The sequence below is a fragment of the Patagioenas fasciata genome, chromosome 1, assembly GCF_037038585.1.
Source record: "Patagioenas fasciata isolate bPatFas1 chromosome 1, bPatFas1.hap1, whole genome shotgun sequence".
NCBI classification, from domain to species: Eukaryota; Metazoa; Chordata; class Aves; order Columbiformes; family Columbidae; genus Patagioenas; species Patagioenas fasciata.
Window position 1 is genome coordinate 33,611,298 of NC_092520.1, and position 19,270 is coordinate 33,630,567.

At 40.3% G+C, this 19,270-nt stretch overlaps 1 protein-coding gene across 13 annotated transcripts in view; it reads left to right on the plus strand.

The window, feature by feature from the left end:
* Positions 1-19,270, plus strand: part of ENOX1 (ecto-NOX disulfide-thiol exchanger 1) — a 368,503-nt gene that overhangs the window by 265,472 nt on the left and 83,761 nt on the right. For all 13 annotated transcript variants that reach the window (XM_071805771.1, XM_071805770.1, XM_071805734.1 and 10 more), the window contains 2 exons: positions 4,278-4,511; positions 16,840-17,052. In XM_071805771.1, the coding sequence (XP_071661872.1) occupies positions 4,278-4,511; positions 16,840-17,052 (447 nt within the window). The remainder of the gene's footprint in view (positions 1-4,277; positions 4,512-16,839; positions 17,053-19,270) is intronic.

The window sequence follows — 19,270 nt, forward strand, 5'->3', positions numbered from 1 at the left end:
AACTGTATGTACTTTACTCTTGTAGCTGACAATTCAGTAGCTCCTGGAAATATTGATGACCCTGAATTTGGAAATATGAGACAAACAGGTGGCTTGAGATAGACCTCTTTATACCCCAAAAGCTTTTGTATGCATTTTTCCTGTGCTGATATTTTCCCCTGTGAGTTTCCATTTAGTACCATGCACTGGTTTTCTTTATGTTCTTGATAATCATCATCAACACTTTGAGATCAACTATTGGCCAGTCCCCAATATAGCAACACTCAAAGGTAAGTCAAGCCATGGAGTTTTGACTAGACCTGTGATATGAAAATACTGTGTTTGATTTTTATTTAGCACCCTCATTAATTTTTCCTGTTGCTATTCCTTTAAAGTGAGGATCTTGGCGAGTTCTCAAAGTCTGTTCCTCTTCCATTGTATACAAAACTAAAATTAAAAATGACAAGCCTGGCAGGCAGTCAGTGCTAGCTGCAGTCCTGAGCAAAGAGATGGGGAAAGGGCTCTGTGAGGGCAATTCATTGCCCATGCGTGAAGGGGAGACAATGGCAGGTGGTTCTCTCATACATTTAAATACCCTTGAACATCAATAAGGAGACAGGGTATTGGAAAAGAGCGAGCCTCGAGTGACCCTGCAGCTCAGAGCTGCCAACCTGAATGGTTGCCTGAGGATCCCACATATGAAATAAGACCTGCCAGTTGTGCACACCTTGCTACACAGCATCTTGCAGGCTATTCACCCATCACAGAGTCTGTTCTTCACTGGCCAGGCCATTGTTCCTGTAGTGTCTGCAATGCCTGATTTAGGAGGGTGCAAGAAGCCATGACAGGGGCATTTGCTTTTTTTGTTAGAAGAAAGATGCTCTGAGCAATCTGATCTGACTTTGAAGTTGGCCCTGCTCTAAGAGGGGGGTTGGACTAGATGACATGAAAGGTCTTTCCAGCCCAGGTTATTCCAGGTTTCCGTGCTGGTGGAAACCTCCTGGCTGGCTGGTCACCTTCAGTCTTAGGACTTAAACAAGAAGTGAGATATTTTCACTGTGATTCATGGGCAATTTCAAGAATCTGTTAATTCAGAGACACTTAAACTGTTTACCTAAAGGGAACCACAAAGTTAGTGAAGGGTTTAGAGGGGAAGCTGTGTGAGGAGTGGCTAAAGTCACTTGGTTTGGTCAACGTGGAGAAGAGGAGGCTAAGAGGAGACCTCATCATGGTCTACAGCTTCCTCACAAGGGGAGGAGGAGGGGCAGGTGCTGATCTCTTCTCTTTAATGACCAATGACAGAACCCGAGGGAATGGCAGGAAGATGTGCCAGGAGAGGTTCAGGTTGGATGTTAGGAAAAGGTTCTTCCCCCAGAGGGTGGTGGAGCACTGGAACAGGCTCCCCAGGGAGGTGTCACGTCCCCAAGCCTGACAGTGTTCAAGAAGAGGCTGGACAACACCCTCAGACACATGGTGTGAACTGTGGGGTTGTCCTGTGCAGGGACAGGAGTTGGACTCAGTGAACCTTGTGGGTCCCTTCCAACTCAGGACATTCTATGATTCTATGATTTGTCGAGTGCTATGAAGAGTTCTGGGTCTTGGACTGCAATTTATTCTATTTTTTTCCCATTATCCCCGTTTACTTCAAAATGAGGGCCACTTTAGTAAAACTCAGCTTTGCCAGTGCACATGCAACCTGTTCTTTATTCAGATTAAATGGGGCTTTGAGGTCCATGAGAGCCTTGCATCCTGTAGTGCTGCATTTCTCGGTCTGTCCGTGCCCAATGTGGTCATCAATGGAGGCAAAAGATGGGGGAGAGGAAGAGAAACTGTGTCTTCCTGGAAAGTACAGCCCAGCTGGGAGATCTAATTTTAGGTTCATGAGACCTGGCACCTTGGCAGTGTCCTTTCACAATCCTGATAATGGCATTTTGGCACAGAGCAATCACTATTTGAGGAACATAGCTGGCGAGTCGAGCTGGGAGGGGGTTAACATTTGTCACGGTTATCAGGGTACTTGACCCCTTTCGGCTGGCCCCTTCGTGCCTACACCTCTATGGATAAAACCACATAATTCCCCCCTCATTAGTTCAGGGGCCAGCTCTGAAAGGTCACTCACACTCTTTTTGTGCTGTGTCTCACTGAATATAGTGTATCTGTAATTCTTCCCTTCAACACCTTGTGACTAGAACTAAGTGTATGACTACAAATAGCCTTCAGGGGGAAAAAGTTGTGTTTCATCCCCTGTGCAAGAGGAAGCAGAGCAAAATAGAGGGCCTTTAAAATAAACAATCCCCTTTTTTTCCTCTCTTGTAATACTCAGTCCTATTTTACCCCAAGCTTGTGAACCTTGGAGACCAGATTTTGTAGGTTTCATGGAGATTTTTGATACCTTCTGGCTTTGAGGGACCTCATAAACAGTTAGCTTGAGTATTTTCTGGGTTTGGAGTCCTTGCTGGAAAATGAAAGTTGTACCACTTCCTTATTGACAGGCTACTTAGCTGAATTCCACAAGAAGTCTGAAAGGAAAACGTCAAATCAAAATGCACCTGGATTGTTTCTTTTTGGAAAAACCACTACACGTGGATATTTAAAGTCTTCGAAGCTATTGTCTTACATGTGCTGTAGCACAGACAGTCCCTTGTATTCATACAGCGGGATGTTTCTACAGCAGTGAAACAAACAGGTCATACCTAGATATGCTTTTTTGCAAAGATGGTCCTAATTGACTAGACAAGTTTAACTTCACTGTCTCTGGAGAGAGTTCAAAACTGAATTTTAACAGTGGTGATGAGGTACTGAAGCTCTTCAAACCACAGGCAAACCACAAAACTGAAAGGTAGGTTCTCTTGACTTGCTGTTAAAACTGGCAAACACCATTTTTCCTGCCATTCCGAACAGAAGTTTCCTGCCCCTGGAGTTCTTACACAGTGTTTGCAGCAGTGTATGTATCTGAAGAGCCTTCTATATGCCAGCTCAGCACGAGGTTCATCTCTACAGCATCCCGTGATTTGAGAAGTCTCTGCTGGGCTGCTCTGCTTCTGAGGCAACAGCAGCGGATTTGCACCAAAAAATTAGAGCTAGTCCTGTGCAGACTGGTTAATTTTACCTGTATCTGAGGGCTCGGTTTGCAGCTTTCTACATAGTGTTTTCTCACACTTTCTCTGAATCAGCATTTTAAAAGTTAGAGAAACTGCTCTGTGAGCATCTTTGGCCTTGGAAATAAAACTTGGAAAAGATAAGTGCCCAGTGTGTGTTTTTCCACATTATGGTCACAAAAAGGCTCCTTTTATAGCTTTGGCAGGATTTGTTTGTCCTCTAACAGGAGTCAGAGGTTTTAGTTCAGAGCAGGGCCCTGTTGTACTGCTATGTAGCCCTGACAAAGCCTTTGCAGTCTTCTAGCTTTAGCTAGCCATGTATTGACTCAATTAGGAATATATAGAACATCTCTGAAGATGAGGCACAACAGGTTTCAGTATTTGATCTAAAAGAGGTTTTACAACTGTCTAATACATCCATCCACACTTTTAAAATTACTTTAAAGAATGCTGAATTTAATTCATTTGTAGGTGGTTTATATTTGTTGCCAGAGTATTTCCAATAGGGAACTGGGAAGTAGTGTTTGCAACTGTAAAGCCTTGAAATTTGAGATCTAGCATCATCTAGGTGTTCCTGCTCTGGCAGGAGAATTAGACTGGATGATCTTTCAAGGTCCCTATCAACCCCTAACATCCTGTGATTCTGTGATCAATGCCACCACCTTCTTTGTGGCCCAGTAATTTATTTAGCACAATTTTCTAATTTTTCTTTGGTCATGATTTTTATAAAATTCAGCCTTTCTCCAAACTTCCAATTCCTTTGGCAGGATGAGAAAACCACTGAACTGCACGTGAACTCAACAGGATCAGGGGAAAACAAACTTTACATTCAGACCAAAAGAGATCCTTTTTTAGTAATTATTTTTTGTTTATCTGGCCTTTGCACTTATTAAGCTTGGAAGTATCAGGTGGAAAAATTACACATTTTGAAGGACTGCTAAACAGGCATGTAAATTCTGTTCATTTGAGTCAACTTTTTCAGCTCATCTACTGTGTTGGCAGGTGATGCAGAAGATTGTGAGGAAAAATGGGTGGATGAATATTTATTTTTCTGTGAAACCACAACAATCGATAGATACTGGGTAGATATGTGGGAATCTGTTAATGTATATTTTTACTTAACTGCATTTGGGGGGGTGGTAAGGAAAAAAAAATAAGCAAAGAAGTTCTGCAACAGTTAATTCTGCTTGTTGGTTACAGGTTACCGCATGAGATTAGGATCTAGCACAGACAAAAAGGATTCAGGTCGCCTTCATGTTGATTTTGCTCAGGCAAGAGATGACTTTTATGAATGGGAATGTAAACAAAGAATGCTGGCCAGAGAAGAACGCCACAGACGCAAAATGGAAGAAGACAGACTGCGCCCTCCTTCTCCTCCGGCAATAATGCATTATTCTGAACACGAAGCTGCTTTGTTGGCTGAAAAATTGAAAGGTAAGCAGCATTTGATGCTTTTCAGTGTATTATTCCTTAAAAGCAGGAACCATCCAGAAGTCAGAGCAGGGGAGCAGATTTCCCTCCAATGTATTTCATCACTTGCCCTGTTAGCTTTCCCCCATTCCTCTGCCATTTCTATGCCAATGGCAATGATACTCAGCCACCTGCTAGAAATATATAACGTCTGTCTGTCCACCTGTGCTTTAACAGCGAAAACACAACCTTCGGAATACTTCAGTGGGTTTTTTTCTGCTCATTTTCTGTCATCATCTACCTTAGAAACGCTCTCATAATAAGACAACCTGTTAAAAGCATCCTTCATATTGAAGGCCCGGTTCTTAAAATGTCTTTATTCCTTGACTACATGACATACATGCGACTGTCCCAATCCCTAGCATTTAAATTGCCCTCATGAGCTATATTTCAATGTGCCCCTCCGATGCAGTGCTACACCTCACCTCTGACAGGCATCACCCATTCTTTTATACCCTCTTTAGGGTTAGAATAACTTGTGCGAGATAGCATATTATGGTATGTGTTTGCTTGCTTGCTTGCTTGCTTGGTTTTTTTTCTAGGCATGCTTAACGAGTTAATCTTTTTCAATGGTGCAGCTAGAAGATTCCCATCTTTAATAGTTAACGTAGAAAGTGAGAAGCAAAGAAATAAAATTATTCACGTTAAAGAAATTTTTAAAAAAATATCAAACAAGCAACTCTTCATACCCCTTAGAGTTGTATTTATTTTCACAAAGTGTTTAGCAATTGTGTCTGTCATTCTTTCCCCATGTGGTGGCCAAGCATGCTACTTTACTGTGTGCCAGGTCACAAGAAACTGTGATTCTTGCCACTGTTTCAGAATCATCCAGATTAAACTTAGGCTATCTAGCTGTCAACACAACAGCCTCTGTTCTAACTATGAAACATGTTTGGGAAGCCGGAGAAGGACAGTGCAAAGTGTTGCATCCTTGGAGCATGGAGCAGAGATGCACCCTACTGTCTCTCTGAGTACTGCATTGCTCACCGTTAGTTGTTAATGCTATGTCGCTCTGTCGCTGATTTTGCGGACTGATATTATCACCACATACAGTCCTCTGGTAAATAACTCATTAAGTAACTGGGAAATGTGTAAAATAACCCAGATAGATTTAAAACCAGGAGAAAGGGAGGAAAGAGGACCAACTATAAGAATATTTGATTCTTAACTAGCTTCCAGTCCAGCTTCTCTAGAGGTTATACAATACAATACAGAGTTTTAGAGCCATCTGTTCCCAGAATCTGTTTTGAATTGAATATTTTAGGAGTTAATCTTTTATAAGGAAGCTTTTCTTTATGTAGTAAGGCCTAGAGGTTTCCTGAACTAAGCCAGACAATGTGAGAAGTCTGGACAATTTCTTCCGTATGGCTAGCCATTGCTTGGAGCAACTGAATGTGGGTTTTTGCAAGATGTTTAAGAAGTCTATGTTAGCAGGGGTTTTCTTTTCATTCTGGGAAGTTTCCATACTTAATCAAGACTTATTCCAAGCATTTAGATCTTTAATTATTCTGAGGGACATTTGACCAGTGCTTGGCATATAAGCACAAGTTTAATATAGAAATATTTTGAACACAATATAGACCAACACCATGTACATGACGGTTTCTCTATAAATAAATTAAAAAAATTTAGAAACATACAGAATTAAATACAATAAATTAAGAAACCAAAATGGTAATTTTATTTTTCATTCATTAAAATATCACTAAAATCCAGCAAAATAACATATTTCAGTTTTTAAAACTTCGCTGATTAACCATTTCCTTGTAGCGAGATCAATGGCACCAGCCCTGGATCTGTCTAGATTGTTGCAGATGGAGAATGCAAAGCCACATTTCTTCTCACTGTTCATGAGTTATCTCCTGTATTAGGTAGTCTAGAAAGCAGAGGTGTGGTTCAGTCATTATACTGGTCTACTTTACTTTTCCTATAGCATTGTAGCCAGTACCTATAAGGCAGTGCAATAGAATATTAGGGCTCCCCTTGGGCAACATGGATTCACCACATGAGCCCTTTGTGTCTTCCTAAAAACAGAGGTAAAACAACACTAAAGAAACTTCTTTAACTCTGGCAAAGGGCAATTTATGTCAACATACGTTGACAATTTACATGTGGACCTCAGTGAAGCTCAGAGAAGTTATATATATGTACACACACATGCACACACAGATCTGTAGAGATAGGTAGGTAGGTAGGTAGGTAGGCAGGCAGGCAGGTAGGAAGGAAGGAAGGAAGGAAGAAAGAGAGAAAGAAAAAGAAAGAAAGAAAGAAAGAAAGAAAGAAAGAAAGAAAGAAAGAAAGAAAGAAAGAAAGAAAGAAAGAAAGAAAGAAAGAAAGAAAGAAAGAAAGAAAGAAAGAAAGAAAGAAAGAAAGAAAGAAAGAAAGAAAGAAATGAAGAAAGGAAGAGAAAGAAAGAAAGAGAAAGACAGACTTTGGGTCAAAATCTCAGACCTCTGGATATCACCAGATTTGTGTTGCTGCAAAAGCCTGGACATTTCATCCTAAAGAAAAGAAGGATCAAAATGTATTTGCTGTTGGCATGATTTACCTTGAAAGACTGGGTTTTGAGCATATGCTTTGCAGTCGTTTTCTTAAGGAAAGTTATGACCTCCCCATGGTACCCACTTCAGGACACTCCTGAGCTCTGTTGCCAGCCCATGAGACAGTCGCAGGTGCCTAACAAGCAGGTTTCAGCTCCTGCAATGCCTCCAAAAGTTCACTGAGCAACACTAGCTGAAAAGCAAGCCAAAATAGCTAAACATCTGTCATCCCTAGATACTGCTTTGCAATCACAGATGTAGACAACTTGGTCTGAATCCAAGCAACTTTTATTGTTAAGATAACCTTGGAAATTCCTGACAGCAAGGAAACCTGACGGTGAGCAGAGATGAACTAGGTACATGAGCCAATCCCCTGTTGTGGTCTAGATATTTATTGAGTCTATAACAGAGGTGGCAATATCTTTTTTCACTTTGTGCAAACTGCAGCATAAGACTTAAAGAAATCATTGGTTTTGTGTACCAGACTTAGTTGGAAAGTCTCACCTCAGTGTTGTCGGCATATTCCTCGTCCTCTCGTGCTGAAGTCACCTGGTACAGCAGTAGCTGCTGTAGAGTGGGTGAGAGAGTATAGAGGATCTCTTGTGCCAGTTGGACACAAAAGTCCATTATAAAATTTCAGCCAGATAGTCTCTACTGGTATAGAGCTTCATAGAAAAAAAGAAAAAGACAGCGTTTCTCAAAATGCACTACCTGGTGACTGGAGTTGGGAACTCGCTGTATATGAGGCCTTGCATACCTGCAAAAGCATGAGGGTTGATGACTTGCTCTCCATTCCCTGCTCTCTGTGGACTATCCCAAATGCCTTCATATCTGCAAAGAACTTGGTCTGAACACTTGATTGTTGCAGAAATATGGGAAACTGTGGACCAGTGTAATTTTTCACCACTTTCTAATTTAGATTGTGGCAGACAGGTGCTCGTTTATGGGTATCTTTTCCTTTTCTGTTTCTTTGTCCTTCTCCTTCTCGTAGAATCACAGAATCATTTCAGTTGGAAGACACCCTCAGGATCATCAAGTCCAAACATAGCCTAACTCTAGCACTAAACCATGTCCCTAAGAACCTTGTCTAAATGTCTTTTAAACATCTCCAGGGATGGCAACTCCACCACTTCCCTGGGCAGCCTGTTCCAATGCCTGAAAGCCTTCTCCTTCTCCTTCTCCTTCTCCTTCTCCTTCTCCTTCTCCTTCTCCTTCTCCTGCTCCTGCTCCTGCTCCTGCTCCTGCTCCCTGTCCTCCTCCTTCTCCTTCTCCCTATCCTTTTTTCCTCCATTAAGATCTTTGGGGTCCTGCAAATGAAATCCTTCATGTCTTTTTTCCCTGTTGGCTGTGTAGACATTTTTTTCCTGCACCTTTTGTTTTGTTAGCCAAGAGAGTAATCACTTTTATTTTCTCCATGTGCTGTGATGTTGTTCCTCTCCCTGTTCAGCTATTGTGCTTTGTTATTGCTGCTTTTCACTGTGTGGCAGTGACATATTGCCAGTATCTTGGTGTAGGTCTCATGGATTTGAGCCTGTAGCTCAGAGACAAGCCTATACTACCGACTATCATTGATTAAACATTTGCCCTGCATTGTTAATTTACTAGTGATTTTCTCTGCTGGTCACAGTCAGAGCCAAAAGGAGGAGAAGTCAAGGAGATGATAGTTCATAAAAAGGAAATTTCCTGCATTGGAAAGATGACTTGTCACAAAATAATTGATTTAAATTTTTTTTCTGACATTCCCATGCACTCCCATGAGAAAGTCCCACTCTTCATGGCATATGGAAGGCAGAAGAGACATGAACCTGGATTATCAGAATGAAATTAGTTCCAGCGTTCAGATTTGGTGGGTAAAATAGGGAAGAACATGAGCTCCTTCTCATACCAGGGCTATACTGATCAGTTTTAGGTTTCTACTACACGTTCTAGGTTTGCAGGCTGGTTGGGAAAATAAAACCACTGTTTAATTTTGCATGACAAGTTATTTTTGTTTGGGGTTTTTTTTGACCTTCCAAATCACTAAAGTAGGTTTGAAGGGGAAAAGACAAATAAGAATTTGGCACCATTTCTTTCAAGTGGTAAATTTCACTTTTTCAAAAGGTACTCTTCACATCTACTTTTTGATCCAAATATTCCAAAATTTGTAATAACGTTGCACATAGTTTAATCAAACCATTGTCTGATTGCCATGGAAGAAGATAAGAGCTAAGCATAACTCAGGTTAATGAAACTTCTGGCCTCCTCTCTGACATCCTTTTGCCTTAGGTAAAAATCTGTGTTTCCTCAAGGAAATATCTCAAGAAATTCATAGATGGTAGTTCTGAGTAACCAAGATCTCCTACAATGAAGTGTAAATGTGAATAGTCTTGTTAGAAAGCCTTTGAGAATAGTCCTGAGTTCTTGTTCTGACAAAACCAGCAGAATATTGTGTCTTCTGCTATTACCTTATAAAAAAGTGGCCTTTTTGTCTGCTGGTTCATTGTAGCATTTAGTTTGTTACGTGTCTTTGAGATTTTAGTTCCTTAGTATTAAATAAGATGCACTGTTACTGCACAGTGAGATGTGTCAGTAGATATTTTGGATCAAATTTGCATACTCTGACATCTGTTTTCCTGGGTGCTTTATAAATGGTTGAGTAATGTGGTACCCAGAACATCACACAACTGGAGATGGACTGAACATTTTATCCTTAAGTGGAATACTGCTCTGTCAGGTGCATTGGAACAAAACATTTTAATCTGCGTGCTTATGACGTTTGTGTTTCAAAGCAGAATTTCAAACATTATAGTATTCTAAATTGAAGCATATCTGTACCTAATGGTATCATCTTCAGAAATCACTTCTTGGAAATAAGCTCCTTTAAAATACTACATCTGTCTTATTTGCTGCAGGTAGTCACATAGTTCCACCACCTAACAAAGACATCTCTTCACATCTGATTATCTGCTTTTTAAATATTTTGAGCAAAGGAAACATAAATATCTGCAAGTTATATACAATACCCTGGAATTTACCTCGCTTTAAAATACAGTGTTCCTTTATGAGCACAGGAAAGTTATTCATGTGGCTTTTCATTTAAAAAAAAAAATATAATTTGAAAAACTGAGAAACTGCTTCTTTACCAGGCACTGTATTATCCCCTGAAGAGAGAACAGATTGGAAATTTAAATAAATAGATGGCAGTTACAGTAGAATGAACTATACTGGGGATGCATCTTGTGCAAGACTCAGGTAACATCAAGTCTGATAATGTCAACCCTTGCACATCGTTTGAAATATAAACAACATTTAATTGCTTGGGAAACAGGATCTTTTTCTGACAAGAAAACCACGCTGTTTTCATTATCACTCTGTACTTGAGCCCCTGACTTGTGGAGCGCTGCAGAAGTGGTGCAGTTATCTAGAGAGGCAAGTCTCGCGCAGAAAGGATCGGATTCAGGGCAGGGCTACGTCAGAAGGGAAGTTAAAGCCGAGATCCTCCAAAAAAATCCAATGAACGCCAGATTTAATATCCACTGAAATACTCCAGACCCTTTTTTTTTTTTTAGCATAATCTTTTTTTAGTACTAGTATATCAAGACAGAGCCCTACTGCAGACATGTTTCGACGCTTGAGCTTCAAATCTGTTCACTCACCCTTCCCATTTTTAGATCATCATTTTCTCCTTCCTTTTTCCATATGCTGCTGACATCTGCCGTGACACAATACATCTGGCTCCCAGGGCCTCGCATGGGGGCTGTGAGCAGCCATGGTGTGAGGGCGCTTCTGTCTGCTGGCAGGGGAGCGTAAGGTGGGTTCAGCTATCGGCAACCTGGTGACCCAATTCCCTGGGCACCTTCCTCTGAAAACCTGCAAGAAGTACACTTGCTATTCAGTGTATTACTAGAAATGTTCTCCCTCACCTAATCTGTATTGTATCAATGCAGATTTTAAGGTTTTTAGTATAAACCCTCTTGATTAAATGTACCGCACTGCAAAATGACTCAGGTTAATTACTATGAACTGGGAAATAGCAGCTTGCCAATGTGAAAGTTTGTGGTGTGATTTTGAGAAATAGGGAGGAAACTCAATACTTTCATAATTACTTTTTATTGGAAATAATGGCATCGGCAGGATAAGATAATGGATTTCTGTGTCTCACATGAAACACCCACCTCTGGAAGAATCTTGTGTGATTTAATTTGGAAGAAAGAGTTTGATGATACAGGTGACAGAGAGTACCTTTTAAGGTATCTCTTTAGTGTATGCATATTTTTATCAAATCTAGTTCCAGTTAGTCATTTATTACATAACTGGAAAAGTTTCTTGGTTATAGCATACAGCTAAGGGTTTTTTAAGAAACACTAAGGTGGATATTAATCATTCTTTAAAAGAACCCTTTGGCAGTAAGAATTCGTATTCCTTGATTCTCACTTATTATGCAGTGCCATTGGGTTAAAAATGTTATTAATCCCAAAAGTACTAGACTGATGTGTGTGTTGCACAGCACAATTATATAAGGTATTTGAGCAGGGGAAAAAAAGAAGGTGAGGGTAGTAGACTGGAGAGTTGTGTTTCTAGGTCAGTGGCAGACACTCTGTGCAGGAGAAGCTTTTAAGCCAAGAGAAAAATAGGTCGTCATTGTGGCACCAAAAGTAGCGTGTGATGGGAAGCAAATTGTTCCTGATGCACAGGGGAGCTGGACTGAACCTGCTGTTGAGAGAGGTTAGAAAACCTTTTCCCTGACCTGATTCACCCACAGCAGTCACCCGCTGTGGTTTATTATTTTTCTTGTTGAATTCAGTCTCGGCAGTTTAAAAATCTTAGTTATAGTCAGATAAATTATCAAATCAGAAGTGAGATGAACAATGACCTTGGCCATACATCTGCCCCTGGCTGCAGTTATGTGGAGCGAAGAAGTTTGCATCCTGAAGTGGTCTCTTCCATTTTCATGGAGTAACCAGGTCGGACTCAGTTTGACAAACTGGAACTGGGGTGTGATGAGACAAGCAGCTGCAGGCAGACCTAAGGCCATGGGACGTCTTCCTATGGCACATCTACAGCTGCCAGAGGACAGGCTGTCAATCAGAGGCAAACAGATAGGACATATCCCATGACTCTTTTCCCCTCACTATATGCCCTGCAGCACATTCTCAGTGCTCACAAGAATACCTTCAAGGGGTGTTTGTTAACTGGATTTTTACTGGCCAGAGCAGAGCTTAGCATAAGAGCATAGCTGCTCCTTCCCATCTTACAGAAGGACCAGAGAAAAATGAGATCATTAATGCAACCCAAAATATACCCAGCCAGCACAGGAAGTTTCTAGCTGTAGTCATTAGGATTAAGAACAACAGCTCTGTCTTTTCAGCATCTCCTTGCAAGTCAAGAAAATTGCATTAGGGGAGAAAAATTAGGGACAAGAAACAGTATGTGCTGACTCTGGACAACACCATGGCCTGTAGGACAACACAAAGAATTGCTGTGATTTAGACAGTCTCCAAGTGTTGCACAAATTACCTCACATACTTTTCAAACTCCTTCCCGGGTTGGGAAGATACTAACAAAGCTAAGAGCAACTGTAGCTCAGTGTTTGATCTTGTCCTAGCTAGAAGTCCAGCAAACAATGTCAATCTCAAAATACAGAAATATAAAATTAGCTATACTTGAAATATGACTATAAATGTAAAAATAATAGTCATGAGTGTTTGGATGCCTGGCTTCAGAGTGATGCATTAATCTATCTCCTTTCTAATGTCTAAGGTCTTAGACACTGTCATCCGAGTTGTGGAAACACCTTGTGGAGGTGCTTAATATTGAGAAACAAATAGTTACAACGTTTCAGATTGCTCTGATCTGAGTTCTGCACTGCGTTACACCAGGGAAACTCCATAAACTGGGAGTAAAATCTCTTTGTTTCTGGCACTTTTTCCCAGTATTTCACTTTGTAGCAGCTCTTGTCATAGCTTTTTCTATTAAAAAGTTTATGCCAGTTGAAGTTGTTTAGAGATGGTCAAATTACAAGCAGAAAAATGCAAAACATTTGTCAACAATTATTCCTTTTTTTTTCATAGAAATATCCCTGTTAACAATTTCCCAGACAGCTCTAGGGATGCATTTTCTTTTCTTTATATTTCATTTCATCTAAGTTGTGAGCTAGCATTTAAGTGCCAAATATCTTCAGTTGATATAGGAGGAATTTGAAATATCTCTAGAGGCCTGTAGCAACACATGGAAATCAGTATCGACAGACACACAGCAAGCCATCCCCAGAAGATGGGTAATGTTAAAATGACATAACGTGTAGTATTCCTGAGAACCCATCACAGGTACACAAATATTGGGTAGGTGTTCTGTAACTGGTGCACTTGTGTAACGGTTGGGATTTCTCTGGCCAAATGTAGACGTCTGTTGCAGAGATGTCTCTGTATCGAGCAGGTCATCCCAGACTCCCTGATGCAGGCACTTCTGGGGCAAGGTTCACCTCAAATACACAGCTAAAACAGGAAAGACAAAGCCTGTCTGACTGGTGTCCACCTCTTTCCATTGACTGTACCAGGACCCTGGTGTTACTAAATCAGATATTGACATAAAGGAGATGAATACTAACTTATTCGCTTAAAACATGTTGTAACTTGGAGGAGAAAAAAGCTTTCCGTGTGAGAAATAATATGCTGCATGCTCATTTTAAAAGAACAATTACATATGGGAGCATGTCTTATATAAAGGAATTTATTTTAAGAGTGTGCTTTTAAACAGTGTATATTTATGTGCATTCTACCACAAGGGAATAATTTTAAACAGAATTAGGAGTTTTGTTTTACTTTTTAATGAATGACTGCAATCATAAGTCAGTTCATGCTCTGCTTAAATTAGATTCCATTGCTGCATTTCTCCTACTGTTTATCTACTAAATAAAAAATAAATGAACAATCCCATATAGAAATCTGATTTTCTAAGTGAACCTCTGATTGCCCAGAAAGAGTCACTGCATTCTGGATAAAGAATATTAATTCACAGTACCTTATGCCAATCGAGTAGCCAGCTCAAGAACAGAAAAGTTAGAAATGAAGGTGAAATAAGGAAATTTAAAAACTGTAGAGAAAAGATTTTATTTACTGATGTGCTCCTGTTGTGCATATATTAGCCTCTAGCATTTTTTAATATATCTTCTAATTATGTAATCATTGAAGATGTTGATGTTTACCAACTAAAGTATTTTTTCCCGCTGGTACAGAGCCATGAATTAACTATAACAGGCCCACAGACCTCTGCAGCTCCCTTGCAGTGTAGTACGTTGAAAGAGGGTTTTCAACATGTCCTTCTAAAGGAGTTGAATCTATGTGGCAGAAGAACAGCATGTTTATGAACATCCCTCACAGACACCAACTGTGCCTGATAAAAACAAAAGGAGGGGTATTTTTGTTTTGTATAGACTCTATAGCAAAACAACATAAGTCTGTGTACTGGGAAGATGTTAAAGCAAGAGAAAGGGAGAATGGTTCTGTGCTACTGATTTACCTCATGCACCTCCATGAAACATTTTTGCTCAGTTCTGCACACAGTTCCTTCACAGGTCATGGTGTACCTCTTCAGACATGCTTCTGTGTATCATTTCTCCCAACTTTGCTGTTCATGCCTTGACCTAGATTGAATGGGATACTTTACTCTAAATGATACTTCAGTGTTGGGTGATAAATTATGTGTGATGATATAGATAATGATGTCTACAAGGAAAAAAGAGGAACGTTGAACTGTAGTTACTCTCTACTCACAATCAGCCATATCATTGGTGTTAACAGGACGGTGCCATCTGCAGGGTGACCTGACTGTACAGACCTTGGAAATTGCATGCTAACATTGCCAAAAGCCATTACAGGTTATTCTTATTGACTGCTGTAATTATAATAAACATTACATTTCAGGGATGATTTCTTGGCTGTATTGGAATCGTGACATCCAGCTTCCGTGTATTTCGCAGGCTGAAGATTTTACCCAAGCCTGGAAAACTTTATCCTGGTGGTTTCTTGCAATGAAGATGCTTTGCATGAGCCTGGTTTACATTTGGCTTTTCTGAGGCCCATATTCAGACAACCTCGCTCATCAGAGCCACTTAATACATACCTGCCACCTACATATCCAGTAAAGCTAGGACACAGAGTCTAATGTAACAGGACAAAATGGAAAAAAAATATGCCTGACTGATTCTTCCTCCCCAGAGACAATTACTTAATGGATAATGATGAATCATATGTTAATGTGAAGTCGCACAGATACATCATCATACAAAGGGACAGTGTTATGATGCTCTTATTTTGCAAATTTTTTCTGGGATCTTGGGTGGTGTCTGTCCAGCTGCAGAGTGCAAATCCTATTGCTGTAGCTGAAAGCATGTTTCAATTAATAAGATGCTAAAGATCAGGCAATCTATTCTGGCAGGCTGTGGGCACAGAACATGTCACTTGTCCTGTCTGTACTATAGACTCCTCACCTTTTAGGAAAGTGATTAGTAATTCAGAATAAAAGCCTAAATCATCACTTAAGTATTAGTATTTCATTATTCTTTGCACATTGAAAGCAGAGTCTTACAAACTATACCCCCCATTTCTGTATCCGGTAACACAGTTGGTTGGGTTTAATATTCTCCAATTTTCATTTTAAGTGTCTTTTTGTTATAACTATACTACTCCCCACCATAACTGCATAGCTTCTCCTGTATAAAGATATACCCACCATCTAAAATACATATACAGAGATCTAACCAACAAGGACTAGATGAGATGTTTAAAGTGATTTGTTAGGAAATTTTATAGAATAAAATCCTGGGAAAAAAATGAGATAGAATTGCACAAAAATGGTTCAACAGGAAGACACTCTGTTGTAATAACATTTTCTTGCAGCTCAGCCTAAATGGGACTTAGAAATAAATGTGTCCTCTTAATCCTGATGAAGCCAGAAGTGTAATGGATGCTGCGCTAAGAGTCTTCTGAGGAAGCTGAGAGCACGGTCTGAGAAAAGAAGATTACTTGTGGAAGGAGTGCACAAAATCTAACCACCAGTTTTGGTGGTCTTTCTGCAGAGGAATATAACTTTATTTACCTGAGTGGTAAACATAAAGCTGTAATCCAGGTGTTCACCTGGATTTGTCTGGGTTCTGTAAAAAGGAAAAAAAAAAAAAGCACAGACAAGTGCAAAAATACAAAATGAACACAGATACTTCATACATCTGTTCAAAGCAGTTCCTTGTAATTAATCAGTGCTTTAAGGAGAAATTGTTCAGCCTTGTCATTGTTCATTAATTAAGAATGTGATGTTAGTGAAATCTGTTGACAAAATACGGCTGAGCCCAAGCTCCAAGACTGAGCTTTTGGCTGAGCAGATTAACGTGTATACATTTCATTTCCTCAGTGGGTCCAGTAACACAGAGGTCTCCTCAACCCTGCTGTGAGGTCATTCCATATCACTGAACAGCTTAAGGGACACACTGTGAAAGCAAGGAATCAGGCCACAAGGAAGGGGGGTGGGGAGGAGGGGTGCTTTTTGTTGTGGAAAAGCTATTAAAATAAACAGAAGACAACTCTTGAAGGAAGATTTATGTAGCTTCACGTAGAAGTATTGGCTTCCTACATGTCATAGAACAAAGGATCCAAAAGTTGCCCAAAATGAAATACTGCAAGAAGGATTTACAGTGATTTTAATGTGACATGGAGCAGAAAATGTGGTTTTGGCAGGATATTTATGCCAGCAATTTAAAACCTGTGCTTTGATTGTTCTAGATGATAGCAAGTTTTCAGAGGCCATCACAGTGCTGCTTACCTGGATTGAGCGAGGTGAGGTGAATCGTCGCTCCGCAAACCAGTTTTATTCGATGGTGCAGTCGGCCAACAGCCACGTCCGCCGGCTCATGAACGAGAAGGCCGCTCACGAGCAAGAGATGGAGCAAGCTAAGGAGACTTTCAAAAATGCCTTAACGGGGATCCTCACTCAATGTAAGTAACTCCCTTTTTGTCCAGTGTTGTTGTAGTGATGGTGGTGGTGGTGGTAGTGGTTTTTTTATCATTTTGTTTGTTTGGGGGTAAGTAGTTGCAATGCAGTCATATTTTACTTCACATCCTATTCCATACTCTATGGCAATTTGGAGGAACAAGGACCATTCCTAAGAGCTTATATCTCAAGGTGAGCAAAGTTTCAGTAGTTCTTTTATTAATAGATGAAGTCATGCTCTAGGCATAATGTCTACTGTTGCGTAGACATAACGCTTCAGGAACGTACCAGGCAGAAGCACCCCTGCTCTGAGCAAAGACCATACTTTTGTGGACAGAAGTGATATGTACCCTGTGCATTGCAGCTAGTTAACTAGGCCAATTACAGAATAGAGGACAATTAAGTTATATTTTTAGCCTGGGTGTAGGTAAAAGGAAGTAGGATTCAGCAACTTTTAGACATGTATTCACAGCATACAGGCCACCCCCACAGTAGAATATGCTGTACTGCTGCTGGCATCAGGACTGCTTGGCTGCTACAATGCCAGTATTAATTTGGCAGATAAATTGCCTTAAATATTTAGCGCTGGCAGCTATTTCTTAGTTCAGAAATATAATAAATGAAGTTACCTTAATGAGGTTCCCTCATGAAACAATTATTGGGATACTTGTCTAGAAATGTTCTTCGGAGAGGAGAGGAGAGGAGAGGAGAGGAGAGGAGAGGAGAGGAGAGGAGAAGGGGAGAGAGAAGAGAAGAGAAGAGAAGAGAAGAGAAGAGAAGAGAAGAGAAGAGAAGAGAAGAGAAGAGAAGAGAAGAGAAGAGAAGAGAAGAGAAGAGAAGAGAGGAGAACTAATTTCATTGTTGCTGGTTTTTACATGTCTACTCATGGCTGCTCAAAGAAGACACTTCATGGAACTCAAAAGGGTGAAACCTGAAGCCAGCTCTCACACGCAAGCTATAAACAAAATCCAAGACAATTTACCAGATGGAGGACAACACAGTTGTTATATTGTAATTTCTGAATCACACCCCTAATATTTACATTTTCTGTGATACTTTTCTGGTCCCTTAGTGGTCATCCTTCAGAAGTTAGGGCTGAAGGCAGAAGCTTGGATGGACTTGCCTGGGTTAGAAGAGCAGCCCCTGGAAGCTTTCTGCATATGTGATGGAGAGCTCAGCATCTCAGACCAATTCAGCCCAGGGCACATGTCCTTCTAATGTAAGAGCTTAGATCCCTGAACTTAGGAAGAAAGATTATGGGCCAAAGGTATTTGGTTTCTGAGGATGTATGTTCAGTGAGTAAATTTTAAAGAGCAGCTAATTCTCTTGTTAATTTGCTAGGCAACATCATCTTCCATCTCAGCAACTAAAAGGCGGCATGAAGGAGCAGAGACACAGGCACCATGTGTGGCCATGCTGTTCAGTTCACACCAGGGCCTCTAGTTTTGTGTGCAACAGCCAGCCCTAGCATTCAGAAATGCCTTCTTCAGCTGCATTTAAAAAATTCCCCCATTGTCAGCAGGCTAACCTTTAGTTAAATCAGTCTAAATTAGTCCATTTGTCACCAACTGTTGTAGAACATCTGTCATCTGGAAATCAAGATCCCTGTAGTTTCAGGTGGCAACTTGCAGTTTTGGCTATCTGGTTTGTTCCTGTAATGTGCTGAATGGTGAACTCAGAGAAGCAGAAATAGGTCTGACTTCAAAACGTGAGGTTTAGAGTGCCACAGTCACAGCAATGCCTGCAAGAAGAGAGTTTCTGACAGGTCTGGCATAGGAGCACGAGGTCAGCCAAAAAAAATCAGGCTCAGGGAAAGGTGTAGATTTTATAAGAACAAATTTTATGAGCTTTCCAGATGTTCCATATTGGTTATTTTATAAACATCATAAACATTGGCTATTATTATCATTAATGTGTCTTATTAAAATTCTCTGCAAACTTGCTATGAACAGATGGGTGATGGTTTTGCTTTAGACATGTATATGCCTTAGATTGCTAAACATGGAGACTGTGAAATGAGCTTCCCTTTTTCAAGAATTTTCCCATATTTGAGTTCATCTGAGGATTTTTTTTCACAGATCCTTTTCCATTGTTTTTCCACAGCCCTGTATAATCAGTCACTTGCTTTATGATGAAGAATTTGAAATTACTAAGCATCTAAAATAGGCGTGTGTGGTCTATTAAATTTTGCAAAGTGGCAAAAACCCCACTTCTGCTGTTCTG